This window comes from Aspergillus fumigatus, chromosome 4 (assembly GCF_000002655.1).
Source record: "Aspergillus fumigatus Af293 chromosome 4, whole genome shotgun sequence".
NCBI classification, from domain to species: Eukaryota; Fungi; Ascomycota; class Eurotiomycetes; order Eurotiales; family Aspergillaceae; genus Aspergillus; species Aspergillus fumigatus.
Genome location: NC_007197.1, coordinates 121,594 through 149,554, shown reverse-complemented (window position 1 = coordinate 149,554; position 27,961 = coordinate 121,594). Strand labels below are relative to the sequence as shown.

At 49.8% G+C, this 27,961-nt stretch overlaps 7 protein-coding genes across 7 annotated transcripts; 4 read left to right on the top strand and 3 right to left on the bottom strand.

The window, feature by feature from the left end:
- Positions 1–752: 752 nt before the first annotated feature.
- AFUA_4G00530 (uncharacterized protein) lies at positions 753–10,578 on the top strand (the record flags this gene model as incomplete). The annotated part of the gene is made up of 3 exons (XM_077804495.1): positions 753–1,050; positions 1,101–8,918; positions 8,976–10,578. 3 exons carry the CDS (start codon positions 753–755, stop codon positions 10,310–10,312), a joined length of 9,453 nt encoding a protein of 3,150 aa, XP_077660643.1. The 3' UTR covers positions 10,313–10,578.
- Positions 10,578–13,028, bottom strand: AFUA_4G00520 (uncharacterized protein). Its single transcript, XM_741311.2, has 5 exons — positions 12,604–13,028; positions 12,264–12,553; positions 11,863–12,213; positions 11,140–11,804; positions 10,578–11,087 (listed from the first exon to the last, which is right to left on the bottom strand). The coding sequence occupies exons 1-5, from the start codon at positions 12,771–12,773 to the stop codon at positions 10,665–10,667; spliced, it is 1,899 nt and encodes a 632-aa protein (XP_746404.2). The 5' UTR covers positions 12,774–13,028; the 3' UTR covers positions 10,578–10,664.
- A 1,424-nt stretch (positions 13,029–14,452) lies between these two features.
- On the top strand, positions 14,453–16,078 carry AFUA_4G00510 (uncharacterized protein; the record flags this gene model as incomplete). The annotated part of the gene is made up of 2 exons (XM_741312.1): positions 14,453–15,097; positions 15,149–16,078. The coding sequence occupies 2 exons, from the start codon at positions 14,453–14,455 to the stop codon at positions 16,076–16,078; spliced, it is 1,575 nt and encodes a 524-aa protein (XP_746405.1).
- Positions 16,079–17,076: 998 nt separating this feature from the next.
- On the bottom strand, positions 17,077–20,289 carry AFUA_4G00500 (uncharacterized protein; the record flags this gene model as incomplete). The annotated part of the gene is made up of 3 exons (XM_741313.2): positions 17,077–18,365; positions 18,422–20,111; positions 20,158–20,289. The coding sequence occupies 3 exons, from the start codon at positions 20,287–20,289 to the stop codon at positions 17,077–17,079; spliced, it is 3,111 nt and encodes a 1,036-aa protein (XP_746406.2).
- A 1,417-nt stretch (positions 20,290–21,706) lies between these two features.
- Positions 21,707–24,300, top strand: AFUA_4G00490 (uncharacterized protein; the record flags this gene model as incomplete). Its single annotated transcript, XM_077804494.1, has 5 exons — positions 21,707–21,923; positions 22,055–22,814; positions 22,861–23,277; positions 23,325–23,803; positions 23,852–24,300. 5 exons carry the CDS (start codon positions 21,707–21,709, stop codon positions 24,238–24,240), a joined length of 2,262 nt encoding a protein of 753 aa, XP_077660642.1. The 3' UTR covers positions 24,241–24,300.
- A 953-nt stretch (positions 24,301–25,253) lies between these two features.
- On the top strand, positions 25,254–26,743 carry AFUA_4G00485 (regulator of G-protein signaling domain-containing protein). Its single transcript, XM_077804493.1, has 4 exons — positions 25,254–25,322; positions 25,402–25,917; positions 25,973–26,095; positions 26,149–26,743. Coding segments are annotated over exons 1-4 (657 nt in total). The 5' UTR covers positions 25,254–25,320; the 3' UTR covers positions 26,165–26,743.
- Positions 26,744–26,938: 195 nt separating this feature from the next.
- AFUA_4G00480 (putative MFS multidrug transporter) lies at positions 26,939–27,921 on the bottom strand (the record flags this gene model as incomplete). Its single annotated transcript, XM_741315.2, has 4 exons — positions 26,939–27,050; positions 27,132–27,204; positions 27,270–27,510; positions 27,633–27,921. The coding sequence occupies 2 exons, from the start codon at positions 27,919–27,921 to the stop codon at positions 27,458–27,460; spliced, it is 342 nt and encodes a 113-aa protein (XP_746408.1). The 3' UTR covers positions 26,939–27,050; positions 27,132–27,204; positions 27,270–27,457.
- Between the last annotated feature and the right edge of the window lie 40 nt (positions 27,922–27,961).

The window sequence follows — 27,961 nt, the reverse complement described above, 5'->3', positions numbered from 1 at the left end:
GTACGCGGCTGAGGTTTCAAAGACCCAAATAGATCAAAGTACAACCATCACATCTGCAATATAGTAACCTATTAGTGAAAGCTTGGAGGCGCGGAGACGGTTGCTGGTGCTGGTGCACATATGCAGCCATTTCTGTTGATTCAAGCAAGGTTATCATTCATTCTCCATATGAAAGTTGCGACATGGCCATGTCGATAGACACCACAAACGCATTCCTTTCAATGCGAGGAAGGGTTCACTTATCATGGATTCTATTTCCGGATGATCGAGTTCCTGTAGGTCACCTCTCCCACTGGGCAACCGCCATCGCCAGCCAATCCATGCATTCCCATCCTTGTCCGGTAAACCCTTTGCACGCTGGTAAGGCTGACTTGATGTGGCATGTACTCATTGGACTACAGATAGCCCTTATCAGGACGCGTATACCCAACATGCATTATACCAAAAGCACCACTTTACTGATTTGAATGATTGGTAGAATGGGATACTGACGCCTGGAACTACGCATGCCTTGTTTTCCAGATGCTGACTGTTTTCCGAGCATGAAAGTTTAGGATCCTTGGACAGTATGTGTTTTATATCTTTGACCGTGCAGTAAATAGGGATTTAAAGAAGGTCTGCTCCGAATGAAGCTTCACACAAGGTGCTATCAGCCCCGCCTCAGCCGAGAGGAGCACCCTGCACGCGAACATCCTGTCATTTTTCGCTTTTTCACCGCGTTCACATCCTAAGTCGAATTCTGCCCAAGCGAGATGCCCTTCATGTCGTCACAAAAGATGTGTTTAGAGGCAAATGTGTATTTAGTGCACCATGTTTTTCTTCCTCCGAAACTTCCTCAGGAGGACGATTACGACCCCGAATACGAACTCGTGCTGCTTGAGAAGTGCATTGAAGCGCTCGAGCAGTTCAAAGGTTATGTTTCGGGCCCAGAAGCAGACAGTATTGCTGCTGCTGCACTTATGATTACTCGATTGGCTCAAATATTTGGGCCACACGGTGACGTGGATGAAAAGAAGTTCCGAAACGCTTTAGCACAGCTGTATACCGAGGGTAAATGTGCTGATTCAAATGGTTATGTACTGTATATTGACCGCGTGCAGGTGGAATTCTGCCAGTATATGTGAAATGTCAGAATGCTGCCGTCCTGATGACGAGGGATGACGATGCAATCCGCATTGAGACTTTCGAGCTGTCTGCTCGCAACGAAGCGGTCATGACAACAATTGGCCGACTCAAGCGTCAGTTCCCGGGCCCGACGCTTTCGATGGACCTGGAAACTTTCAATGAGTCTGGGCTCCAGACCACCATCGCACAGACATTTGCTAAACTGAGTCACCAGCCAGTTGCGGGGACTCATGCCAAAGTGAAGAAAGCCGGCCAGATGCACGATGAGGATCGAGACACAACTCACCCGAGGATGGTCACCGAGTTTGTAACTGCATTCTTGCGTCCTTTGTGCACCAGTGTTGTCTGTTCTCAGATGGAAAAAAATACCCGGGAGGAAGTAATGTGGCTCGACAGCCGGTCTCCCTGGAGAAGATCCTCTCTGTGGCTACTGATTCGAGTCGCACTTCAGCTTGTGCTGCATCGCAGGGCAGTCCGTGAAGAGACAGCTGATGACCTTTATAAGCAGTTTATGGTATATTTCATGAGTAGGATTGTCAGTGCGTCACCCAGTACCATATGCAGTGAGCATCTCCATACCATGATATCCAAGATATCGCGGCGCCTAGTCAAACTTGGCACACCAGATAATCGAGGGTGGATTGCTCATGTCCGGGAAGCCCTCAAATCTGCGATCAAAATTCTTGAGAAGAGATGGCACAAGATCATAGCGCGAAATGGCTGTCATGGCCACACGCAGCACGTTGCAACATTGGATTTTGGCAGTGATATCTATTATACCCTTCCCGAGCTCGATAACTACCTAGCGGAGATTGATCAACGACGTATCGTGCAAGCAGTGAATGATTTCCTGCCACAGTCAATCCTCGTGGAATGTCCAAGCACAGATCTTCCGCTCCATTTGGACTTCACGGATCCCGAATACAAGGCCTACAATCTAGCCGCCTTTGAACACTGGGTTGCTTGCAGCCTTGAAACTTGGCTAGAGACTCATATCAGTGACGAAGGTACATGCAATCGAGTGGGTACGCTCCTGAAGAACTACTATGAGATCGCTATCACGCCCTATGCTTCTAACCCAGAAGCATTATCGGTAATGTTGCTAACCGTCTTGGAGCTGTGGATTGCATGCGACAAGTCGGCGACCCGAATTCACCAAATTCTCTGGGATTACGATGCCTGCATTCCAGTGGAACTGTTCGAGTCACTTCTACTGCCGTTTCGATCTCAAATGGCAAGACTTGATCGTGCCGAGTCTTACCTGCGGCTGCGCAAGCAGCGCACGATCCATTTTGGGCCAGGCGTATTTCAAGATTATGGAACACCAGCTTGTTTCGCTGTCAGGTATTTCGACCAGTCTGAGACCCATCAGAGACTGCTCAGCGAGATCGAGGAGTCCGCTTGGCAGGAGAGAGAAGACAAGAAGGCTGAACTTCGTCGAAAGCGTCAACAATGTGCAGATTTGTACGCCTTGTGTGATACCATGGATTGCACTTACGAAGAAGTCATCGTTGACAGGCGCTTCAACTTCCGGGAGACTCGACATAGTGGCTCCTGCCAACGATGCGCGTATCAGCGCCAAGCGGACTCGATGAAGGTGAGCGTCCACGAATGGCCACTTCCCAGTAATCGTTTGCAAGCAAAGTCCACGGTGTTCGAGCTGAACGTACCTCGCCCCTTTGGATGTTGGCGGGATATCACCATGTTCTTTCTCGTTGATGTCCTGCACATTCAATATATCTCCAGAGACGAACCGAGGGCCGAACACACGCTCCAGAATTACGGCGGCCTGTCGCCTTTTTATACTGCTGTTCAAGGCGTCGGGCGAGTCGGCCTTCTATCACAGAATAAACCGCACGAACGGACACATCGGCTGAAAAAGAAAATCATCAACGTGACAGAAGATGACGTCTGCGTCAACAACGGCCTGCTTCTCCGGTATTTCGATTTCTCGATGCGGACGTTCGTCGGGGGCTTTAAGATGTCGGACGAAATTGCAAACTTATGCATGTATAAGTTACCAAAAAGAAGTACGGACCTACAGCAGTTTCTATTTCGGCCATTGGGCAATCCAGATGGGCCATCGCCCAATACAGTTATCGCATCGCAGGATTGCTGCCCGGTGGGGATGTCGCTTGAGGAGTACAGATCCCTGTGTACCATGCCACTCGGAGTCGAGATCCAGTGGCAAAATATCCTTCGCCAGCTGGCCATGCCGTCGATCGATCTCAAGAAGGCAGAGACTTGCATCTTTATCCTGCAGATCATCAACCAAGCTGGCCCGTCAACCGCGAGCCGGGTTACGAGGACGGCACATGACATCTTAAACGACACCGCGTTTACGACCGCGCTGTTAGGACGAGTTTACGACATCGCGGCGAGACTAGAGGAGAATTGGGAAATGGCACAAGGGCTCAGCGCTCTGAGTGCCTTGGTACTCAGAATTTTGGCTCTATCGCCCTCCGCAGACGTGCGGGAGATATGCCTCACTACGCTTCAGCATCTCCGCAAAGTCGCCTTTGCCTGGGTCAAGATCGTTACCGAGAAAGCCAGCTCTACGACTGACGACAGACGCAGAAGCGACCTGCTGATGCGGAGCGGTCAACTAGCGTTAATATGCGCCACAACGTTCGATGCCGAAGACATCGTCTTGGTTCGAATGCTGGAGAATCCATCCGATACTGCAGTTTTACTTCAATGTTGTATGCTCATAAACGACACACGGCGTTTCCTGTGCGAGGGATCCGGCTCCTCCCCTTTAATCCCGATCCTTTTTCGTCGCTGGCAAGTCCTGTGTTATCGCTGTTTGCCGGTCCTGAGGCAAAATATCCTCCAGCGCGCGGACTCGTCGCTGGATATCGCTATCGGACAGATATGGGTGACGTATCGCGCTGGGTCCTCTTGGAAGGCATCCCCAGAGGCGCCAATCTGTTGGCTTGTCACTAGTCTCCCAAGCCAGTCCGAGCATGGGGTCGATCTGCCCGTTCATTATAACCTGCTAACTGGGGATCTTCTCGTCAACGGCCTTCCCTTGGCTCGACTGCCCTCGGAATATGAGAGACATGACACCTACAGAACCCTTTTCGGACAATCCTCACTGGAGGTGATGCCGAGTGTGATCCCGGGGATGGATTTCACCTGTCGAAAGAAATACATGGGACACACTGTGAGCTTCTCGAGGAGAAAGGTGACGGGCTGTGAGGACTTTGATTTGTGCATTCAAGCGACAGAAGCGGGCTGCACCTGGGAATTTATACCTCCCAGACTTCTGATGGGTTCCTTCCCTGACGCTTTTCTGACGGGCTGCGTGCACTGGTACAACGTTCACAATGACTATGTGGAATTCCGGCCCATAGACAAGCCTTGGATATCATCCACTTCCAATTGGAGGCTTCGGAAGACCAGCGCGCACGACCCCTGGCGGCTAGCCAAGGACACTTTATTCTTGGTCAGCGTGAAAAGTCGAACCGCAGAAGTGATTGCCGCCATCTTGCAGCCGATCGAAAAGCCGTCCCAATTGCACTGCACTTTCGATTCCACCACTTCCAGTCTAGGAATCGAACTTCCCCGTCTTCGGCTACGGTTTACACTCCAACGGCGGAGTTCCGCAATCCGGTCGCGAGAGTATCAGGGCATGTTCATTGACCCTGACCAGTCACTGGATGCGTTGGTCGGCCTGCGCAACAGGCTCATCCTGCGTCATGAAAGCGGCGGGGATCGAGTGGTCCTAATACCGGAAGGACGCGTTACCTGGTTTAAAGATCACGGCCACATTGCCGTGGAGATCGGCTGGCAGGCGAGAAGTACCCTCCACCCTTATACAGTGGACGATCAGCTCGGCCGCCTGACCGACAATGGTAGCTTGCACAGTAGATCACTTCTGTGCTATTTACATGCCCTAACGTCATACTGCCTTCCAGACCCGCTTACTGGGAGAACAGGGACCGAGCAGGCTCTCACCATCCTTCGGTCCGCATCAATGCGCTCATTCGACCGGCTTCACCCGAAAGCAAGTATAATTCTCGCCAAAATTGCAGAGCTGACACCGGAGAGGCATTATTATCCATCCAATGAGCGAGTTATGCAGACCGTTCGCTGGGACAAGCACCTCGGGTTCCTCGCCCAGCATGATAGTTTCTACCGAGAGGTCACGGCAATTTTTGATCACGACAACCGGATGAAGATGTTTCATCCGAATGAGCAGGTGAACCAACCCCCGTTGCCTCATATAGTTCCCGATTTGCTGAGACGGAACGAAATTCGGTCGTCCTCTTTTCGTGTTGCTGGCTTTGGGGCGGAGGCTCACACGGTTGAATATGACCGGCCCTACAAAGGTCTTGATCAGAATCGTCACTCGGCCAGATTCTACCGTGCCTACCGCCTGTGCAAAATCCTCTATGAGGGGATCCCCTCAGCCCTGGAGACCTCACATGTGGACTTGCTTTCAGAACTCTGGCAGTTTCTCTCTCAAACCCACGTTGTCCACGCAGCCAGTTCCCCAGTCGACAGTAGCAGGATACAGTACGATGCAGGATGGATACTGGAGCCGATGACCTTTGTAGCTAGTCACTGGTGTAGCCTTCATCAACTGCTCTGCTCAAGGGACACTGGCATGAGTAAGTTCCAAGTCATGGTATGGTTGGCAACCTTGGCATTCTCCGAGAGCTCCAATATGGTCGTCCTTGAAGTTCTTGCTTCACTCTACGTGATCCCAGAGATGGCGAACCCCACGCCAGCTTCTCGCGGACAGTTTCAGCTTTGGCACGGATATGAGGTGAATGAGGCAATGTTGGGCTCTCGGATCCATCAGTCAGCTGCTCTCTCGCACACCCCAGAATCCAATCTACATCCCCGACACAATGAGAATATGCGGGTGTTCAGATCCCGAAAGAAAAGAATCGCAAAAATGAACCGGACATTGGCTCTTCAGACATTCATACGGGGCTTAAAAGCGCGATGGCCGATCCGATCTCCTGCAACACCCCCCGAGGAAGCGGGCCCAAGGTTTGGAGACTACTACGCAACACCCGAAGCCATGACTCAGGCTGGTCAGCTTTTTCAAATATGGTTTGATAATCTCGAGTTTCGAGAATATCTCTCAGATCTCTCGTCTCTCTTCGTCAGCCAAACAGTCCATCATGTCCAGATGCCCCCTGTCTGCCTCCCAGGTGAAGTGAAACAGACAACCACACGCCGGGGATACATCTGCATAGACGACCTGCTTGGTTTTGAGCCAATGCTGGACATGGAGCGTCCACGCTTAAGTAGTCTCCTGAGTAGCCACCCCGAGTGTGAGGACCCAGCACCTCGCCTCATGGCCCTTGTCGATTCTTTAGAACGACAGTCAAAGTCCCAATATGAGCGCCGATATGTCGAGCATCTCCGGGGCAGTATTGGTTCCCTACAGCAGAAGAAAAGAAGGGATTATATTACAATGAACTCTAGCCAACTGGAGGCAGCTCTTCTCGACTACCTTCATCATTGTGAAACGTACTGTGAGCGCCTGTACGACGCCATGAGGATGCGTTTGACGCATTTTGACGGAACGCTTGATAGCACCCAAAATAGTCTACCGTTGGAAACGTTGGCCGGCATCGGTAATTGGCCGAGAATCTCACCATATCTTCTGGTTGAGCAACTGACGCACCAACGATGGTATCTTCTGCCCGAGCGATGGAAAGCCAGCATCGTCGAGTATGGGTGTGCAATCACAGCACTTCAGCGAGCAAGACGGTTAACCACCCTAGTTCGTTCCCCTGACGATTTGATTCGGGAACTCCAGAACCCGGGCCATACCAACTGGGATCCGTACCAGTACCCCGAGTCCCTGCTGTTGGAAATTGAAAATAGCATGTTGATAAGAGAGGTCCAGGAACAGATTGCTCGGAGAATGAGAGACATCAGTCCCGGCACGAACGCAGTCATGCAGCTGAATATGGGGGAGGGAAAATCATCGGTGATTGTGCCGATGGTGGTTGCCCACCTTGCAGACGGATCACGTCTGGTGCGCGTAGTCGTTGCGAAACCCCAATCCCGACAGATGCTGCAGATGCTGGTCTCAAAATTAGGGGGATTGTTGGGTCGACCAGTCTACCTTCTGCCAGTCTCGCGCTCCCTGAGGTTAACGGTGGCGGACACCGATGCCATATTCCACCTGTGCCAGAAATGCATGGAGGAGGGAGGCGTTCTGCTAGTCCAACCCGAGCACCTATTATCGTTGAAACTGATGTGCCTCGAGAGCTTCGTCACGGGGAGAGGGGCAGTTGGGGGTTCCCTGCTTCAGACTCTCGAGTTTTTCACCCAGTACGCACAGGATGTGGTCGATGAGAGTGACGAGAACTTCAGCGCCAAGTTCGAGCTCATCTATACCATGGGGACTCAGCGCCAGTTGGAGCTCACCCCGCAAAGATGGGTGATCGTGCAGGAGCTGCTCAATATCATGAGGATGATAGCGCCGAGTGTCAAGAAGGACTATCCCAGGTCACTAGAGGTGGAAGAGTGTTCGGTGGGGGGCTTTCCTCGGATAAGACTGCTGCAAAAAGACGCGGAGCTAGAACTGTTGCAACGGGTCGCTACGCACATATGCGAACACGGCATTGATTCTCTGCCGATTTCTCGACAGTCAAAAACAGCGAGACAGGCTGTACGTGCGTACATTCTGAAGCAGGAGTTAAGCTCGGAAGAGATCTCGTCCGTCGAGGACACAGGCCCAGCAGGGTTCTGGACCGAAACAACAAAGAATCCGCTACTTCTGTTACGCGGCCTTTTTGCCGGAGGAATCCTATCCTTTTGTTTCGGCCAGAAACGATGGCGGGTGAACTATGGGCCTGATCACTCACGAAATCCCCCAACGAGACTTTCAGTCCCTTATCGAGCCAAGGACTGCCCGGCGCCCCGGTCTGAATTCAGCCACCCCGACGTGGTCAACCTGCTGACATGTCTGAATTACTACTATGCCGGCCTCAGCGATGAGGAGCTGTTTCTGGCCTTGGATCATCTTGTCAAGTCCGATCAAGCCGAGATCGAGTACCAGGCATGGGTGGTCGATTGTCCGTCCCTCCCGGACACTTACCGTCAATTGGGCGGGGTCAACCTTGAAGATCGACAGCACTGCGTGAAACAGATATTCCCCTGGTTTCGCTCTGCGAAAGGTGCAATTGATTATTTTCTGGCCCACGTTGTTTTTCCAAGGGAATTGCGAGAGTTTCCAGACAAGCTCTCTGCATCGGGATGGGATATCGGTGAACTCAGAACCCAGCCAACAGTTGGATTCAGCGGAACGAACGATTCGCGGCAGACCCTTCCCCTGAGCGTAGAGCAGTTGGATCTCCCGGAGCAAAATCATACGAACGCGTTGGTTCTGGATTACCTTTTGAGGCCCGAGAACTCGGTAGCGCTCTCTCCCGCACGGCCGCAAGCCTCGACGTTGGACGCCAAGGGGTTGCTGGACATGGTTATGGGATTAGAGCCACCAGTCCAGGTGATCCTCGATGTCGGCGCGCAGATACTGGAACTCAGCAGTTTGGAGGTTGCAGAGTACTGGTTAAATCTGATACCAGACAACACTCAGACTCAGGCGGTGATTTTCGTCAATGAGAATGATGAGATATGTGTTCTTGACCGGAACAGACGGGTAGAGCTGCTGCAGGTCTCGCCCTTTGGAAAGCAGCTTGGTGCATGTTTGGTCTTCCTTGATGAGGCGCACACGAGAGGGATTGACTTGAAGCTGCCCGCGACGTATCGAGCAGCTGTTACTTTAGGCGCAGGCATTACGAAGGACAAATTGGTCCAAGGTAAGACGGCTGGAAACCGAGGGATGAATCGGAATGCAAAGCTAACGGCGCATTCAGCGTGCATGAGAATGAGGAAGCTAGGGAAAGGCCAGTCCGTTGTTTTCTGCATTCCAGATGAGATCAGGTTCAAGATCCTGGCCCTCCCCCATAAGTGCAGCCGGTCAGATATTGATGTCGCCGACGTTCTCTGCTGGGCGGTGTCGGAGACCTGGGTTGATATACGGCGAAGTATGCCCCTGTGGGCGGCACAGGGTAAACGATATATACAACAATGCAGACTATGGGAGGCCGCTAGCCAAGACGGTAAAGTGCAGCTTTCATTTAGCAGGGCTTCCGAATTTCTCGAACCAGAATCTCAGTCTCTAGATGATCGGTATCGGCCACGTCGCGGGGAGGCGACGGTATTGCACCATCAGTCTGATGAAAGTACGCCAATGTGTCTTATTTCTGAACGATGCCGGGACTTTGATGGCTTGAGTTTCGGGACAGCACAGCTACAAGAAGAACAAGAGCGCGAGCTTGCCCCGGAAATCGAACAGGAACGCCAAATTGAGCGGCCTCCTCCAGCCGAGCCTAAGCAACATTGTCTTCATGCGGACCTCCTTACGTTCGTGTCGACCGGCATACTCAAGGAGCACTCCAGCGCTGTCCGGCCTGCCTTTGAGGCCCTCAGGAATACGTCGGCCGCCCGTTATCTAGACGTGTCTCAGTTTCCCCCGGGATTACGAGTTACAACCGACTTTGCCACTACCATTCAATTCCGGGAGGGGTCTTCTAGCTTGTCTGATGCATACCAGCGCCCTGTCCAATGGGTCTTAACCCACTCTATCTACGATTCTACCTCCGGAAAACGAAATGCAAGTCACGTCATAATTATAAGCCCCTACGAGGCCATGCATCTGCTGCCAGAAGTCCGACGATCGACAGGGGCCACGATTCATCTGTACGCGCCACGTCAGCACCTGAGCTTCGTGCCTCTCGATCGGTTGGACCTGTACAATATTCCTAGCCGTGCTGACCCTATTGATATACCAGACGACCTGAAGATACAGTTGAATCTGTTCGCGGGTCAGTTGTATATTGCCTCGTACGATGAGTACCTCAGACTGTGTGACACTCTTGGGGTCGCCTCTGCTGCAACGCCAGATAATCTCAGTGTAGCCGCTGACGGGTTCATTCTACGGGGCAATGTGACTGGAAAGTCGACCTTCAGTCAGAGCCCCCTTAAATTCTTGCAAGTCCTCCTGTCACAAATCAGGAAAGACGGCCAAGATATCAGCAAGACTCACATTGGCAAACTTTTGGACGGCCGACTTCTCGAAGCACGCAACTTTGATTCCGCAATCGAAGAGCTTACGCTCGCGAGGTTGAGTATTCGAAGCCATCCGGAGTAACGAAACTACAGCTGGATTCAGGATGTGTCGAAGGGTCTTTGAGTCTGGAATCCCGGTTGGTTTCTGGGAATGGACGTTCTGGACCAGTATCAAAGTAGTCATACTCCGTACAGTCCATCCAGCAGGTGTGCATAGTGTCAGCAGTTCACCGGTATCTACGGCCCAGGTTCCAAATGCTCAACCTTGATGCTCTTCTGTAGATCACAGACAATATGCCTAGGAGGGTGCTTATGGTTTGGGTACCACAAGAATGCTAGATTAATTGGAAAACTTGATCAAATCCTTATCCACAATAAATATGTAACGGAAGCTCTGTATAGCCATGCTTCAAGAGATGCTCTCGTTTAACCACCTAGCGGATGCAGATGACCGTCCGTCCGCCATCCCAAGTAACTCTCTTTCTTATCAACATCCTAAATGTACGATGTCTCGTATCAAGGACCATGTCTTTCTCGCCTATGAGATGAGCAGAAGGAGCAAAGATAATAGCCTCGCCAGTCCGTAGACTAGCAATCTGACACAGGCCGCTAGGAACACCGTCTTCGCTGCTTCCGACTTCCCTAGTATCCATCGGGACATGTTTCTGTATCACCTTGTACCATTCAGGACTGGTGAATCGGTGGATAACAATGATCGAGCTGAGCTCGATCAACTTCGGCGAGACCGTCGGTTCCTGAGTGCAGATCACGGTGCGAACTCCACAATGTCGCTGCTGTCGGATGATAGACAAGAATGTCTGGACGAGTTCCTTCGCGGATGGGGATTCAGTCATATACTACAAATGGAAGTTAGCAAAGCACGAATCCCATGCGGTCCCATAGTGGTACCTTATGCGCCTCGTCAGCGACTATCATTTTCCCCCGAGAAGGGTGAGCGCTGAGGAATAAGTCAATGGCAATCCGAAAGAGAATGCAGGCCGTATTCTGGTCAACAAATGGGCATGATAGGTCCAAGATCGTAACGCCGCCGTCGACGAAATAGTCACTCGTAGCCTGTCCAGTAAGGTCCAGATATGAGTCAAGCAGATCCAGCCTCTGGTGCAGGAATGGAGTTTGGACACGATCAAGACGAAGAGCACTCAGACGTTCTCGGAAATCAAGGTAATCGAAGCAACCGCCACTTTCCATTGCCATCTCCCGAAGAACACGTGTTACTTGAGCCATATACAGGGGCATGCTGTCGTTCTGAGAAACAGACATAAGCAAAAGCATCATGCTTATGTTGAGGTGACGAGGCTGGATTCTGAAAGCTTGGACCTCAACATTGGGGATCTGCGAGTACATCCTTTTGAGGTTATGGAAGTTTGTCGGGGAGACCAGAACGCGCAGAGGGATTCGATGCTGCTGGCTGTATTCAGGCATCACGGTTGCAAGGAAAGCTGCCTCACTGGGCTGGGAGCTAACGCTAGAACTGTACTCATTAAACTGCAAAACGAGAGTCGAAATGGATCTTGTGAGGCTGCCTAATGAGGCCATTCTCAATGAACAGTTCTCTAGAGCTGTATATTAGATTCTAGGCGGATCCGTCGGCTGTTGACCTTGGACACATACCGATCATACAAGACGTGGTATGCGATTTACCGCTACCTTGCAGGCCACAGACAAAAGCGGAGAAAGGAACGTTCGTATTAAGCATGATCCTCGGGTCTGCCAGCTCTTTGCTTTTACCCGACTGAGAAATCTCCCCAAGTAGGGCAAATTGGGGGGGCATACGATATCCGCAGTTTTCGAGAGCCGACGAGACCAAAGCAGCTTGCTCGGTGGGTATAGAATCTTTTATTGAGTCGTCTTTCGCCTCAGATGACGCAAGGAACTGCTTCTGAAGCTCGAGAGGGGGGACTGCTGAGGGTGCCCTTATGTAGGTTCCGTTGTCCGGGACTCCAGCGAGGTGTTCTTTGAAATCTACCAGGGTTACTGCGGATTCAACCTGATATCATACCGGGAGGTCCTACCTTGCAGCAAAGCATTATCTATATCTTCACTGCTAATGTTACTGGCTGAGTCGACAACTTTGAAACAGTTCAATCCCACATCCGAAACACCACTGCTGCGGTTGTGTACGTTGGATTTGAGCTGCGAAGATGAGGCTGACGAGACTGTTCGACTCGTCCGTGATTTCACCTGAGATTCAGCTGGAGTGTTATTGCCACGGGTGCTGGGCTGCGCGGCCGATGTTGGCGATGGACCTTTAGAACCCTGAGAAGTGTCTGTCTTCAGCTTTGACTCGAGATAATCCGCGTAGCTTGTAGCCTGATCAGCATGAGCTTCGAGGCATCTTCCCGGTTCGCTTACTCGTTGACAATAGTTTTGATATAATCAATGAGATCAGGGTGTTTCTTCGAGTACTTTGCTCTGATTGCTTCCCGTTTAATGGGTCTGTTTTGTTCATAGCAACTGCGGATCTCTTCACGGATTGCTTTTCGCAGGATAGGATTGCCTCCGTTCTTCGCTTTTTTGGCCATGGCGGTAACCAAGGTAAGTGGGATATTGATAATGGGATCAGCCCATCACGCTCCCACGGTTCAATGACGTGGGAGAAGCTGTGGAAGAAACGATGCCACTGTTTGAGGCGACGATTCAACCAAGTCAAATATGCGAACAATGCCAGTAGCATCAGGTTGATGTTTGTCTGCGTCATGACTCGCTACGCTTTACACTAGTCTTAAACGTTACCAACTAATTCTGTGACACTGGAAATGTAAATATAGAGATGCAAGGATTGGTCACCACTCAAGTTTATAATACCATGTCCGCTCACTCCCAGTTGGCTCATCAATCTGCTGGGCGCTTAGCCACCAAGAGATACAACACCTTGCTGCATATCTTCGATCAATGGCAATGTCCCTCACTCATCTACGTGTCAAGCTACTTGTGTCTAATGATTACTGTTGTTTGTGGTTCATGCTACAAACATGCAGAGAATCGAATTGAGAGAACGTTTTCTCCCCTGAGATGCGCCAAAATAGAGAACATACGGTTCCCTTTGGAAGAGAGTATGCCAGGCCGTGCGGGGCTCTCGAAATTGACATGCGCGTATCGCTAATGTCAAGCGGCTGAAATGGTGATTTGTCAATCAGGCTGAGAAACAGGGCATTATGTTTCACTCTCGCTTCCTTCCCCTCACCAAGATCCCATTTCCTATCATGCCCAACCGAATGCAGTAGTAGTGATACGCAGAGGCATTTGTCTTGAGCTTTCCCAGCATAGACAAAGAGCGTCTCATACCCAGCCATTCATTGACCGCCAGAGCAGTGAACATCAAGGCGCTGCAGCTCCTGTTCCTTGCTCATGCGTCAAGCTATACTCGTGGTCCAATCACCTCTCCGGCTGCATTATACAGAAGGGGCTATGGAAATGCTGATAACGCCAGTTTTAGTAGTTCTTTTGACAGATCTTGTATCAAATACTTCTGCTACATGATCTCAAGCTTCTCACTTATGTATCGCGGTCACCATAGAACAATAATGAAGTTACTTTTCAAGGTTCAAGAGGCTTTCTCAAAACCACACGACAATGGTTGATATGTGGGCCCTTGAAACGGTGCGATATAAAAAAAAGGTAAGAATTCCTAACTAGCAGATAAGCAGATAGACGCAGGTCTCCATAACGCGCAGATTAGGGATCAGGCATCCATCCTCCCTGGTCAAAACTCTCTGATCAACTCGTAATTACCTTGCTGGACGCTCTGCCAGCTGCCCTAACGAGCACTGACGGCACGATTTCCTCCACGTAGTCGTATGCTTTCGCTAGCTAAGTTACCTCATAGAAATGGCACTTCGATCCCTTTTATAAGTTCAAACACAGCTAGAAAATAAAGACGGTGACTGTAGTAATCAAAAGGTCGTCGAACGCAAGGGTCAGAATAGACGCTGCACCGTACAACATACAAAAAATGTGTCCACTAACTACTTCTGTACATCCCTTACTTCAGTAGACAGAGAGTAAGTAAATATGAAAGTATAGAAGGTGGTGTGCTCCTTTGAAGCTTGTCCGTCTTTATTAGCCAAGAAAATCCTGAGGTAGCAGCGTCTCAACCATGCACAACTTGCAACACTGAATACCTGGCGGACAGATTATTTCTCATAGTACAGAGGAGCAGAAGTTGGTGTAATACAGAATTTGACCATTCAGCTACCAAACTATGTCGGCTAGCGCAAAAGGAAGGGGGGAGAAATCTTTCCGGTCATCTCTATCAGCTCTTGAAAGCGCTGCCAAAGACGTACTTTCATTCACCAAGAACATAACAACAGTCGATGACCTCCAGCGCCAGAAATCAGATCTCCAGTGTCAATTGGATGACGCAGGAGTAAAGATTCGAGAGCTCCAAGAAAGTCTGAACTACGAGAAACGAAGGAACGATGATAATTTTCTGAAAGTGGAGCAACTCGCCTCAGGATGGGCTAAAAAGAAGACGTCTTTGGAGGCTAGGGTACGGGAGGTGGCAGACAGCAGCCAAAGTGCAACGAAAAAAAAGATGGAAGACCTAGAGCAGCGGACAAAAGGTGCTGAGGAAGACATGCTACAGTGCCAGCGCCGACTCGACGAACAGATTATGAAGAACCGTAAGCTCCAGACCATGTTGGAAGAGTCGGACTTTCGTCTAAAAACCTTGAATCATGACATTGCGGTGGGGGAGGTTGATCTAGATGAGTATGGCAACCAGTCTATCATCTGCGAGCTCATTTTCTTACTTAGTGGCAGTCTTAGGAAGGGATTTCAGAGTATGGAAAAGCGCCTGAAGGCGTTGAGCGCGAAGTTCTTTAAGAGCTCAACTAGTACCGAGCCAGTATGTCCCATATTCACTAATGGTATTGACTAGCTAACGTTTCATCTGCAGTCCAGAGCTCGTGAAAATACAGAGCACATCCAGACGAGCAATTATAGTCCCCGATCTCAATCGATCATTCCTTTCCCATTCGCCAATATAACGTGCCCTCGGGAGGTCCTAGCTCAGTCAATCATCGCCAATAGACTATCCACCGACATACTAACCCCTGTGTGCTTACCATCGCCTATGGGGCGCATGGGTATAGGTGAGGCGCTGGAAAGATCATCTGGGATTCGCCCCCGCCAGAAAGCTATACTGCGGTCGCTCCTAGTCACTGCTTTTGAATCAGAAGAGGTCCGGCTGCGGAATGAACTCCTTATTACAGCTGTTTCAGATATCTCTCATGAGTTGCAATCACTACTGCAGTCCCGGGAGATGCAGACTTTCAAGCAAGAGCTTCAAGAATTCTTCGTCTTCGCCGCAAACGTGTGGAAACCCGTGCAAAGATCTCAAAGATGGATACGGGCTACTTCAGATCTCAGGTCCTGTCCCCCACACCACTGGCGAGACAGCGAGAGACGCACGACTTCAGATTTTCCACTGTCATCTGGCTCCCCTTCACTTGTCTTGTTCCCGCATATATTCGATGTGGACGAAGAGGAGCCGCTTTATCATGGGCTCGTCTGGTGTGTCAAGTCGAATTTTAAGGACACAGCTGAGAAACCCAGCTGTATCCCTCCTCGCCTACAAGGAGCCGAGGAGCATGCTTGGAATGAGACGAGTACTGGAACTGGGCCAGTCATTCAGGTTGATTCTACGCAAATGAAGGGGTCCTCAGAGCAACTTGACGCAGGCAGAAACTATCTGGAACGCACAGGTGAAGGGTCCATCAGCAGTAACGGCGAAGGAGCTACTTTGAAAACACACAAGTGTCGTGCCAATGGCCGTGAAACTCGCCGGAGTGTGGCGTTAAAAAGCGTCCCCACAGGAGGGCTATAAGTATGACTGCCCTTACGGACGGCTAGAAAACGATAGGACAATACTTCTGCGTGCCTAAGACCCACATCGGTAGACTCGGGTATGTCGAGTCTAGGAATCAAGCATAATATCTAGCTTTAGTACTCCGGATGCTACACGCAAATGCGTGAAGGGATTGATTGATTGATTGATTGATTGAATCCTTACTCTGCTTCGGCGCTGGATTGGGCCATGCTGGAGGCGTCTTATGACCAGCGACTATCTAGCCAAAAGCCATCTTTGCAGACTGACACCATTGCCATACATCTACCCCAGGCACCCAGGCTAGGCCGAACCCCATTATATCTGCCCTTGCTTTGGCCCCGGCTAAAATCAATGAGTGCTAGCTGCCTTTCTCTCTCCCCTGTTATAAGCCCTCCTGCCTAGGTGCCCGTACATAAATCTACCCGGATAGCCGACATCAGCCATCGCTTGCTGGGGCTGTCTGCGGCTGCGCGCACGTAGATTTATGCTCTTCTTAGTCACCTTCCAGGTGTGCAGCTGTGCAACGGTCATTTGGACTCCCATCAGGATGCACGTTAGCAAACTGCTGACATACCTCTTTAGGGGGTGAGCGGTGGAAAGCTCCATTGACTAAGATCATGGAATCCATGGAGGCCAACCCCAAGGTGGCTATATAGCGCGTCCGAGTCATTCCGCACATCAAAAAAATAAAAATGAAAATAAAAAGAGTTGGAACCGTCCTTGACTCCATGATTTCCCTAAGTGTCTTCTTGCCATGGGATCTCGTGGAGAAGGCCGCCTCTCCATGGCCATGCACATCCACAAGATAGGTGTGATCGTTTGAGAATATATATTGTGAAGAACAGCACATCTAAAGAATGCCTCAAGTATATATTCCCCTGCTGATATGGTAACACAACTATATTATTCCTATTTAAAACACAAACATTTTATATAGACATATAAAAACTGCAAAATCTCAACAAAACAGCCTCAATCAACTTTTCACCAGAACCTCAGATGTGGAAACCCACAACTCCAAAAATGAAAGCCAAAATACCCCAGTGAGATGGCACTGTCTGGAGACTTGCCGCACCTGTGAAAAGTAATGCAGGTGCAGACGGACTTGCTCCGGAATGTGTACTCGTTGGTCTGTGAGATGTTGAAGTAGCCGCGCTGTTACCAGTGTTCTCGCTTGCGGAAGAACTTTGTGCAGTCTCTCTCGAAGAGGTACCTGTCGCTGAGCATGATGATGAACTGGAGATAGTATCCGTACTGATCTCACTCGCGGTTACAGGCTTCGATTCCGTCATTGGGTGCGGTGCGGTTGTCTGCTGGGTTGGTGAGGGTATTATTGTTTGTTCAATAGAGGTTGCAGATGCGGCCGTGCTTGATTTATCACGACTCTTGGTGGCCTTGCCGGTAAAATTCGAGGTAGACGACGCTGTTAATGGATCAGCCTGTGACATAGTACCGCCTTCCTGCGTGGATGTCGTTCCTGGCGTTGTAGATGTCTGACTACCCTTAGTAGTCGAACCGACAGTATCCGCAGCTGCAGTGGTAGCCGAGTCCTCCAACCCCTCACAAAAGTTCAAAAACTGCTGAAAGTTTGGCAGAACCTTTTGCTCAAAGCTGGCAGAAGTAGCTGTCTTGTGGGTATTACAGCACTTCTCGCATTGGCCCAGGGAGACATTGAAAGCCGACCCAGCGTTGCATATGTCGGGTGTCTTGCCGGTCGATTCAACCTCCAATGCTGCATCGTTACATTCGTCATAGCAAGCGCCAGGTACTGTGGATACTCCAATTGACTGCCGGGCAAGTAATTTGCTCCACGTTCGGCGAGAAGACCGGATGTAGTAATGGTCATCGCCGGGTTTGAGGTCGGGGATCCGAAAGATGGAGTAGTTCAGACCGAAGATCTCAGGGTCGAGGTTGAAGTAGTCCTTTGAGATGTTGTAGGATGAACGGATCTCGTTGGACTCGACAGGTGTGCCCCAGTACTGGTCGTGGATGAATGGCGGGCTCTTGATACACTCGTCTGGACTGCAGACATAGGACTCTGCCGGCATGCTGGCTTCGATGTTACAGCCTGCGTCGGCACCTGTGTGTTTGGTTTTGCAAAGATAACCTGGTGGACAACCCCAAGTATAGTTCCTTGGGAGAGGAGCGACCGGAGTGTAAGTGGGATTGATGCTGAGGGTCGGACAAATGAATAACGTTGTGGTGGTTGTAGGAACTGTTACAGTGTTGCCGCTCTGAGCCGTAGATGCAGCCGGTTCTGTGGTTGTTATAGTTTTATCAAAGCCTACCTCGTCAGCAAATTTCCAGTATGTATAGCAAGGCGTTGGACGAGAAACTAACCAGTCAACGTTACTGTATCGAAAATAGTAGTACTCTGGATGACAGTCACTGATACAGTCTCGACTAACCGCAATCCAGGGAGAGTTGCGCTTTGTACAATAGTTGACCCTGGTAGAGTAGTAATAGTTCCTGATACGATCATGGTACTTGCTGGCCGCATAACAGTGGTCAAAATCATTGCTCCAGGCAGTGTTGTGGGAATGACCTGCAGATCCGTCGTCGTCACGCTAGGAAGAGTACTGCTTTGGATAATAGTCGATCCAGGCAACGTGGTTACAGATCCGGACATGGTAATCGTCTGTCCTGGCTTAGTGGTTGTCGTGACTATGATTGACCCGGAGAGAGTAGTTGGAACTGTCTCTATCGTCGTGACTGTGGAACCAGGAAGGGTGACTACCTCCGAGATAGTCATCGTTGTCCCAGATTTAGTGATTGTCCTCATAGTAGTCACAGTTGTTCCTGGGACCGTGAGCGTCACAGCTTTCGAGTTGACTATTGTCGTCCCAGGTAGGGTAATCGTCTTTGAATCTACCACGGTTGTCCCAGGCAAGACCTCGGTCTTGATGGCCGTCATCGTTAGAATCTGACTGATGGTCTGGATAGAACCTTCCGTTACAGGCATTGTATCCGTAACTGTCACTCCTAGACTTGTAAGTGTCGAGGTCGAAATCTTAGTTAATGTGGTTGTGCCTGTAACGGTTGATCCAGGACTAGTGACTGTTGATGTTGAGGTCCTAGTCACTGTCGTGATACCTGTTACTGTGCTCCCAGAAACAGTGACAGTTTGTGTAGTGATCTTGGTTGATGTAGTCGTCTCAGTTACAGTTGAACCAGGGACTGTTAAAGTAAACCCTGACATTGCTACCGATGTAGCTTCTGTAAGCGTAGCTGCGTTGGACACCGTCGTGGCGGGTAGAGTTACTGTCTGAGTCAATGTCATGGTCGTTGCACCTTCAGAACTAACAGTAACTGTGGTGGTTTGGGTTATTCCATCGCCTGGAGTTGCAGCGCAGGTAGTCCCTGACTGAGTTGTGGTAGCCGTGATAGTAATGGTTGAGGTTGAACTCTGAGTGGCTGTCACTGTGGCACCAGGTAAGTCAATGGTTGTAGTGACAGTATCTGTTCCCGTAGTTCCCGGAATAGTGACTGTGCTAGTGAGGGTGTCTGTCTCCGTGGTGCCTGGCAAGCCGACAGTCGTGGTGACAGTGTCAGTCTCTGTAGGGCCTGGAGCAGTGGTTGTCACAGTCACAGTCGTAGTTACAGTAGATCCTGGTCCTACTGTCGGCGTGGTGACAGGAGTACTGGTTATTGTGGATGTCGTTGGTGTAGTTTCAGGGGGTGTTATTGTTGGCGTGTTGGTAGAAGTAGTAGTTGGTGTGTTCGTACACACAGGACAGGTTGTGACTGTTGATGTCGAAGTTACTGTGATTGTAGCAGGGGCTCTTGCGATTATGGCCGGCGACTTTGGAGGATTTGCCCTCTTCCTTAAAGTATATGCCGGTGGTGTAATAGTAGTCGAAGTGCTTGTCTCTGCGCCTAAGATCGGTGATGGTCCTGGAATCAACCAGTATGCCGAGGAGCTCGTTGGCAATAACACTGTGGGGGTGTCTAACCGCAATTCAGCAGGTGATGTTGATGTTTCGGCCACTGCTGAGTATGCCGTAGCACTCGTCGGTAGGCTGGTTGCTGCCTACTGCATCTTAGAAGTTATATCGAACAATAGACGTTTAACTGACCTCCCAAGGTTCAGAAACAGTGACTGTTTCAAGCACTGTCTCTGTTACTGTCACATCTTCTGCTAAAACAGCACTCAATACTGGGGAATAGGCCGCTATGCAGACCAGACAAATTGCGCGCGAAAACTGCATGACGTTCACTGCCCTCGTCCGTACGATGCAATAGCAAAGTTGTTCTAGAAGGCAATTAGAATGTAGAAACTGAGAAGGTCTTCTAGAAATGTTATGGCAAACTCTTCGGTGTAGACTGCCAATATTTTCTGCGATCCTTAACAAAACCAACTGTTGTTGCACGTACCCGGGCTGGATGTCATGGTGGCTGGTAGACAAAGAACTAAACTCAATTCCTAGTCGATGTCACCTCGCAGGCCCTGGTCGATCACTAAAATAACAAAGAAATCTCCAGTCCACATGGCAGTATTTGTGGATATGTCTACATTTCGCAGCCAGCAGGTAGCCTACCTGCTGGGTATGCATACAAGTCTACTGCGTGCCGTTACTGACGACCATATCAGGCTAAAGCTGGACAGTCAATGCGTCAGCCTCCAGATATGTGCCTCATCACTGTTTATGATAGGCATTACCAAATTTCAGATGATTGAGCATGAGAACTTGTCCATAGACGCGACTCCGGATTAGGTGCGGAGCAAGGTAGCCGGGAGGGTTGACGACTGGTTGCATCGCTCAAGAGTCTACTTCACGAGATGATAATAGTAATTCTACTTTCATTATTAGCGACATATTCACGGAAATACAAGCAGATCAAAGCAAAAACCCGTTCTCTTCCGTTCCTGTCAAATCCTGAAAAGGGCGAATCATCTGGTGAGTCCCGTTGAACGGTCTATCCCCACCTGCTGCTCACGTCTTCCTCTTTCTGGTAAATGCAACGCAATGTCAAGATTACTTACTGGTCATCACTTGATGAAGGCATTCTATTTCTTTCCCCTCTTTCTTTGTTCCACCTCCAGTGTCGAACGTGGTCCGGGGCACTGTCGAGGACAAAGAAAACAAGGACTAGCTGAAAAGGGAAACGAGCAACAAATAGGGACGGTTTATTGAACAATAACTGCCTTGAGTTTGATGGTTTCCTCGCGAACCTCGTCCCTATGGCAAGTATGTTCACTTGATTCGTTGCTGTCTCCGTCAAAGGCGCAGACTTCGCCATCTTCAAGATTGTCATGCATGACACACATTGTACATAACAGACCATGAGGTCCATCTTTTCTCCATCATCTGCAGTTTAGCCTTTAGGTCTCAGATTAGCAATGCTAGTATGGCTAGATGATAGTCTGTCTGACTTCTTTCGTCCGACAATCTTTTTCGATTTCTGGTTGCTCTCAGGCATCATGCTTTCTTTGTTTGCGTTTCTGAGCAAGCACATTGGGCCATGGTCAGACTTTACTATCTGGGAATGCTAATACCTGCGCCCTTCTCTATTCGACGTAATATGGTCAGCCTAGTACGGTAATGTGATTTATGAAAAACAACTACGGCATCAGAAGGACCGAGCTGTTTTTCTGATTCTGTCATAACCATCCCTGCGCAGAGAATGCGGTTCAGTTGGCAAAGGTCCGCTGGCATATCTGCCCTTTTGGTCGGCTGTTCGTTAGCGCAAGGATGGAATGTCAATGTGTCTATGTGTAACTGGGATCAAGTTCGAGGTATACTCCGTCCAAGCTGCCCAAGTGCTGCCAAGGCTTATATGTCTCAGTTAGTACGATTCGCGACACTGTTTACCTTGACGGAGGGTCACTGTGGTGGAAGCGGTATGTCTCCTTTTCGCTCTACCAACCATACTGACGGCCTTTGACAGAGACTTGGCTGATGGCACGTCTAATTTGGCAAACGATGGCAAGTATCATCAGCCTCAGGGATGGTCGTGGCTAACAAAGCGCAGGAAACAGTGATGGGCTTCTTTACTACCTCAATCTCAACACATCATTTGATACAGCAATCTCAAACCTGACTGCGTTGTTCGGCAACATATCGAAAGCTGGAGGAATCGCAAACAATATTGCCCCAACCTACCGCGATGGAGCGATGTTTACGAACGACAACGAGCTATATCTTTACGGGTACTTCGACTCTCTCTTCACCAATTCCCGGCTGACCATATGTAGTGGCCTCCTCCGTCTCACAGACAGTCAAGACCCCCCAGCTGGCAACACCGTTCTCGGCTACGAACGATACCAGTATGGTCCGGATCGAGAATCCTGGCAACCCGGCTTTATCATCGACAACCTCGACACTGGCGTGACCCGATACGTGACGAATGGCGCCGGAGTCTCTGCACCGAACGAAAACCTCGGGTTCTACTTCAGCGGTATGCGGGGAAAGGACTGGGGACCTATCTACGCTGACGACAAATCGGCCAACGTGACGTCTGACCGCATGATCAAGGTGGATATGTCTAGTATGCGCCACAACAAGTGGTCTAATCTGTCGTTACCGGCGCATGTTCCTGCGCGGGCTAATGGTGAGCTCGTTTGGGTTCCTGTCGCCGAGTCCGGGGTTTTGGTGGCGATTGGGGGAGTGATTAATCCAGCCACGATCTTCTCGTCGGACGGGTTGACAAGTGCCCAGCAGAATGCGAGTAAGCGTGTAAGCCCAGGGCTTATGGAGACAGTGTCTGTTTACGATGTCAGCGGTGATAAATGGTGAGTTCTTGGACCAGCAAAACAGTCGACTACTCATTGAGAATAGGTATCTGCAAAACACCACCGGGGATATCCCCCCTCAGTTGACGCAGTTCTGCTCGATTCATGCGAGTGCACAAGACGGCTCCTCACATAACATCTATATTTACGGCGGCTACGACGGGCTAAGCATGGAGAACACGCCGTCCGACGATGTCTACGTCTTATCTCTGCCCTCCTTCAGTTGGATCAAGCTTTACAGCGGAAATACTACCCATGGCCGGAGTGGTCACCGCTGTGTTAAACCATATCCGGACCAAATGCTGGTCCTCGGAGGCGTTCATCTTGACCCGACGCATTGTCTCGACGGTGGAGTGATTCAAGTGTTCAACCTGAATACTGGCAGGTTCCAAAACACCTACAATCCGAACGTCTGGAACGAGTACAAAGTCCCGGACCTGATCACTACTGTCATCGGGGGAGAGTACGTATCCAAGTTTGCTAAACAATGACCTGACTAACAAGCTACAGCTCCGAAGGTGGCGCCACAAAAGCATCACCCATTTCCTGGACCAATGCCTCTTTGGCAGATGTGTTCAAAACCAAGTACACCAACACCATTAGTACCTGGTACCCCTACAACAGCACTAGCAGCATCTCACCCACCATTGCCCCCGCCGCGGACAAAGGGTCCAGCTTCCCCAAGTGGGCGAGCGCCATCATCGGTGTTATTTTAGGGTTCCTTTTCATCTCAGCAGCGGCGATATTCTGGTTTCTCCGTCGCCGTCACAAGCTCCGAGAATCACAATCTACAGGTGATCGATCAACCCGATCCTGGATTCTACGGTGGTTGCACACCAGCGGGTCGGCAACTGGCGTGCCGAAATCCGGCGACACGACAGCGCCAACGGGGTACAGCGTATTTACGAATGAGTCAACTATCACTCCAGCAACAGCAGTATCACCGCAGAGCGTGGAGGCAGGTAGCGATCCCGTATATGAGATGCTAGGTCAGTTTTTCAATCTCCTTTTCCTTTACCCCGCTAACCACTGCGAAGGTCATGCTACGACACTCCCTGTGGAACTTCCCACGCCGTACAACAATAATTCCCTCCCCAGTCCAGTTTCGCCCCCTGGCGTTTCGGGTACGGACTATGTATCTCCTATCACGGTTAGCACGCCCAGTACAGAGGATGAAGCGAGCCCGGTTAGACCGCCTCATTATCGCCACATGTCTAGTTTGTCTAGTGTGCCGACTATAGCGAATGTGATGCGCAAGGAGAGTCGCCACCGGCAGACATATAGGTCGGATACGTCGGAAGGAAGCGTTGAGCTTGAGTGTCCGAGGGGTGTGGAGCTGAGCGGTAGCACTCCTCAGGAAGGGAGATTGGCGACAACAAGAGAGGTTGATGAGCTTGAGGGTTTGGGAATAAAGGCATTACCGTAGACGTAGTGAGATAGATGGGAAAGGTAATAGTTAGGTGACCATACAGTGATAGCGACAAAACGTGCCTCGCTTTTTAGAATCTCAAGCTGATTCGTCATTACTGACGAACCAGATTGGCGTATCAGAAGCTTGACTTTACGACCTCTGCATTACGGCGAAGACAGCGAGAACATAGTCCTATACCATGGAGTGCAAAAGTTACTTCGTTTCGACATTATCGGCAGGATAAGGATGGATTGAGAATAGGGTCTCCCAAAGACATCGCCTTTGCACAGGACAAGCCACACTTGAGTGCATGGTTTCTTTCCATGGGACCAGTCGACAGAACGGTTGACGTTCCAGGGAAGAGATGCCTCGCGCTCCTGGGCTCAACCTCCGGAGTACGGGGGTCAGCCTGTGCACGTCACTTTCGGTGGTCTCAGACATACAAGAAATTGGCCGGAGAGAGAGGGCGGAGGCCCTTGAAAGTATACTGATTTCAACCCGTGAGATTGACGAGGCAGTGATGTTGTTTGATGATTGAGTACCAAGAAGACTTTTTGGATGAATAATGCGACCATGTCAATGCTCATTGTTATATTGTAAATGCTATGATATTCGATAAGAATAATTAATATTTTAGAGGGCATAACATGTAAGGAACTACCGCAACCTATCGTGGTTGCAGCCACATATGTCCTTGGGGGAGTCCGAGAGGGAGGATGGAGGATGCAGCCAGACTGAAATCAAGATACCATGGTAATGGATCAATGAGGCCGTGAGTATAGGCGAATCTCATGAACTCAACTCCTACTTTGCTGTAGCTAGGGTTCATTTTCCCCGGGAACCACAGAAAGTCAAAGACTATCACGTTCTAGATCAACTCAAAATGTGAACGATATCAGGAGATCACTTATGTCATACGTTACTGTCAGGAGCTCAAGGGCTAGCAATTGATTTCTAATCATATTAATGAAAATAACATATATCTTTTCACATATAATATGTGGCGGTTGTACTGCCAAAATCGCCATCCCGTATGATCGCTCCTAAGGACTGACAATACTGGAAACTGGCAAGGTTGATTGCTAAGGATCCTTCATGTAAGTTTCCCGGGGTTCTCCTAGCCTTGAGCAGCTTTATGAGACAGGGATTGTTAACGAAGCTGCAACGGCATTGCAGGACGACTCTCAACGATATCCTATCCCACTCGAGTGACCAACCATATACGTTCGAGGCTTTTGTGGATTTCCTCGCTAGGAACCATTGCCTCGAAACGCTCGAGTTCATCTCCGAGGTGAAGCACTACCGTGAGAGCTATAATCTTTCCCTAGCTCGTTTCAGCGTGTCAGGTAAAGACCCGAAGGAAAGAGAGGATTCGTACCTCTTCCGGGAATGGCAACATATAAAGGATGCATACATTGTTCCTAATGCTCCGCGTGAGATTAACATACCAGGGTGGATGCGAGACGCTTTAATGGAAATCGCACCTGAAGTTTCTTATCCCCCACCGATCCTACTGGAACCGGTCCTTCATTATGCATACGAAATGCTTGCGGAAGATGCAGTCCTCCCCTTCATTCGATCGTTAGCGGACATAGCCGACACAAACGGTGCTGGACACCTACAACACCGACGGCAAGCATATGAACCGCCACGCATTATAAGGCCGGTGGATGAAACAGTAACACTTTCGTCGTACGTGGCATGCTAACCAGGGAACACGGATTATAAGTAATAACAGTATATGAAGTCGCAGATCAACCAATCATTCTCTGACCCATAACACAGACCATGCTTCTCCCCCATCCCAAGCGGATGGAAAGGAAGAGCCAGACCATAGTAATTCGAGGCATTCATTCTCGAAGTCGGTCAGGTATCTCAAAAAAAGAATTATCTTACTATGCAGAAGGGTCCTGAGTTGAACAGCGTTAGGTCCGACTAGCAACAGATAAGATCATCAGGACATACTGACTCACGAGAAATTATGGACATCGTCTTGTACAGACCCTGTCTGTCTCCCGGTATCTCGCACTCTTCCAACTACTTTGTCAACATTGCCGGCCGTGTCCAACCTTGTTAGTATTAATGCGACGATAAGTGTGGTGGTATACGGAAAAAGCCATCAACATCTCCACCATGCATATACCGAAGGCTATTGCTATCAGCCCAATATCATTGCTGACAGACCCTATACTGACGCCTGAAAGAACCTCACTCGTCCAGCCTAGTATGGTGGTAGCACTGGTTGCAGTCTCCACCTTTCTACCTACTAAACCGGCCATATTCCTACTGCAAGAGCCTGCGAGGGTTCTTCTAGATTACCAGTCGACGTGCATGTCATATTTGGCCCCTTGATCTTCGACTCTGCCGGCTCATTGAAAGTCAGCCTGTCGCATCACCCATCCTAGATGTACTCTCTCCTATATATGTACATATTTGTTCTGTCTTTGGATTTTTTTCCACTCTTGGCTTATTCTTCGTGATAAGAACCATACCCTTCCGCAAACTGCGGACGTGCGACATACAGTATACAGTTTTCTGACTGACTTGATTATATCTAGTATTTGTAAATACAGATGATTATATCAAGTGCGTAGAGATCAAAAGTATGGAGCAGATCCTAATATTATACTGACAGCTAAGCAGCTTGCAACATCAAATATCCTTTTGTGAATGCTGAGTTCTCTATTATTACTTCTATTTCTATTTCTATCACTTTCAGCAAAAATACATATATACAGTATGGTTTGGTTTCTGCCTCTCAGGCGTGTGATGTTGCAAATCGACTGTTCTTCCGGATCCGACTGCCGTAGCGGAAGAATATACATCTGCGGATTGTCAGCAATAGATTAAGAGGCCCATCAAATACGCATTGCGAAGTACAATGTCTTGCACACAAGGCTACTTACGGGAAGGGCGCGATCATGAGCGTCAGAAAGCCTAGCAGCGACGTCGCCCAGTGATAGCCGGGTCTGTTGTACACTACACGCCAATCGTTAGTAACCTCTCTGAGGGGCCATCCAACGTCAAAGGACGGAGACACTGACTTTGCACGCCAAACAGGGGAAAGACCCCTGCAAACGTTGAGCTTACAAAACTGTTGGCAGCCAGAGCGCTCGCAGCGTAAGTCGGATACGCGTCCACCAGGAACGTAAATACCCCCGAGTAGACGAGCACAGTGCTGTATATGAGAATGATTAACAAACCACTCCAGTCGTCTGTCCGGGCTTAGATATCATACCCTGCTCCGAACACCGCGCTTCCAATAATGGGCACCACCCAGTGGACCTGTGGGTAAATTGTCCACGCGAAAATGAAGATTCCAATTGTTACAAGGGGAGCTCCACCAATTGCTTCATACCCGCTTTGTTAACACACAATGGCAATGATGGCGTGCTCGGGACACTGACCAGGAGGAAGTCGCCATTCTGGCCTGAATTCGTTTTTCTCCCCAACGGTGTCTTGATGTTTGCGTTCGAGACGGGCATAGTTCCTACGCCACAGGGGATCCGTCAGGATTGCTGACATCATTCCGACAAGGATCCCCAAAAACGAACTGCCGATTTGCCAGAGATTGAAGCCATAGACATGGGAGAAGACTAGTTCAAAGGCACCAAAGAAGAGATATAGGATGCCGAGCAAGATGGCCGAGAATACGCACAGATTCATGCACATGGGTTCAAATGCCAATAGCTGCATCGGTCTGTATGCGGAAGAGCGGATCATTTGCAGGACGGAG

Bases quoted from the DNA above. Each gene is read 5' to 3' on its own strand.
- AFUA_4G00520 (XM_741311.2), bottom strand. From the start codon at position 12,773: ATGGCCAAAAAAGCGAAGAACGGAGGCAATCCTATCCTGCGAAAAGCA. The intron at 12,554-12,603 runs GTAAGCGAACCG...TCAGGCTACAAG, and splicing joins ATCAAAACTATTGTCAACGA to CTACGCGGATTATCTCGAGT. The intron at 12,214-12,263 runs GTAGGACCTCCC...TAACCCTGGTAG, and splicing joins AGATAATGCTTTGCTGCAAG to ATTTCAAAGAACACCTCGCT.
- AFUA_4G00485 (XM_077804493.1), top strand. The intron at 25,918-25,972 runs GTACGTGGCATG...CAGTATATGAAG, and splicing joins GAAACAGTAACACTTTCGTC to TCGCAGATCAACCAATCATT.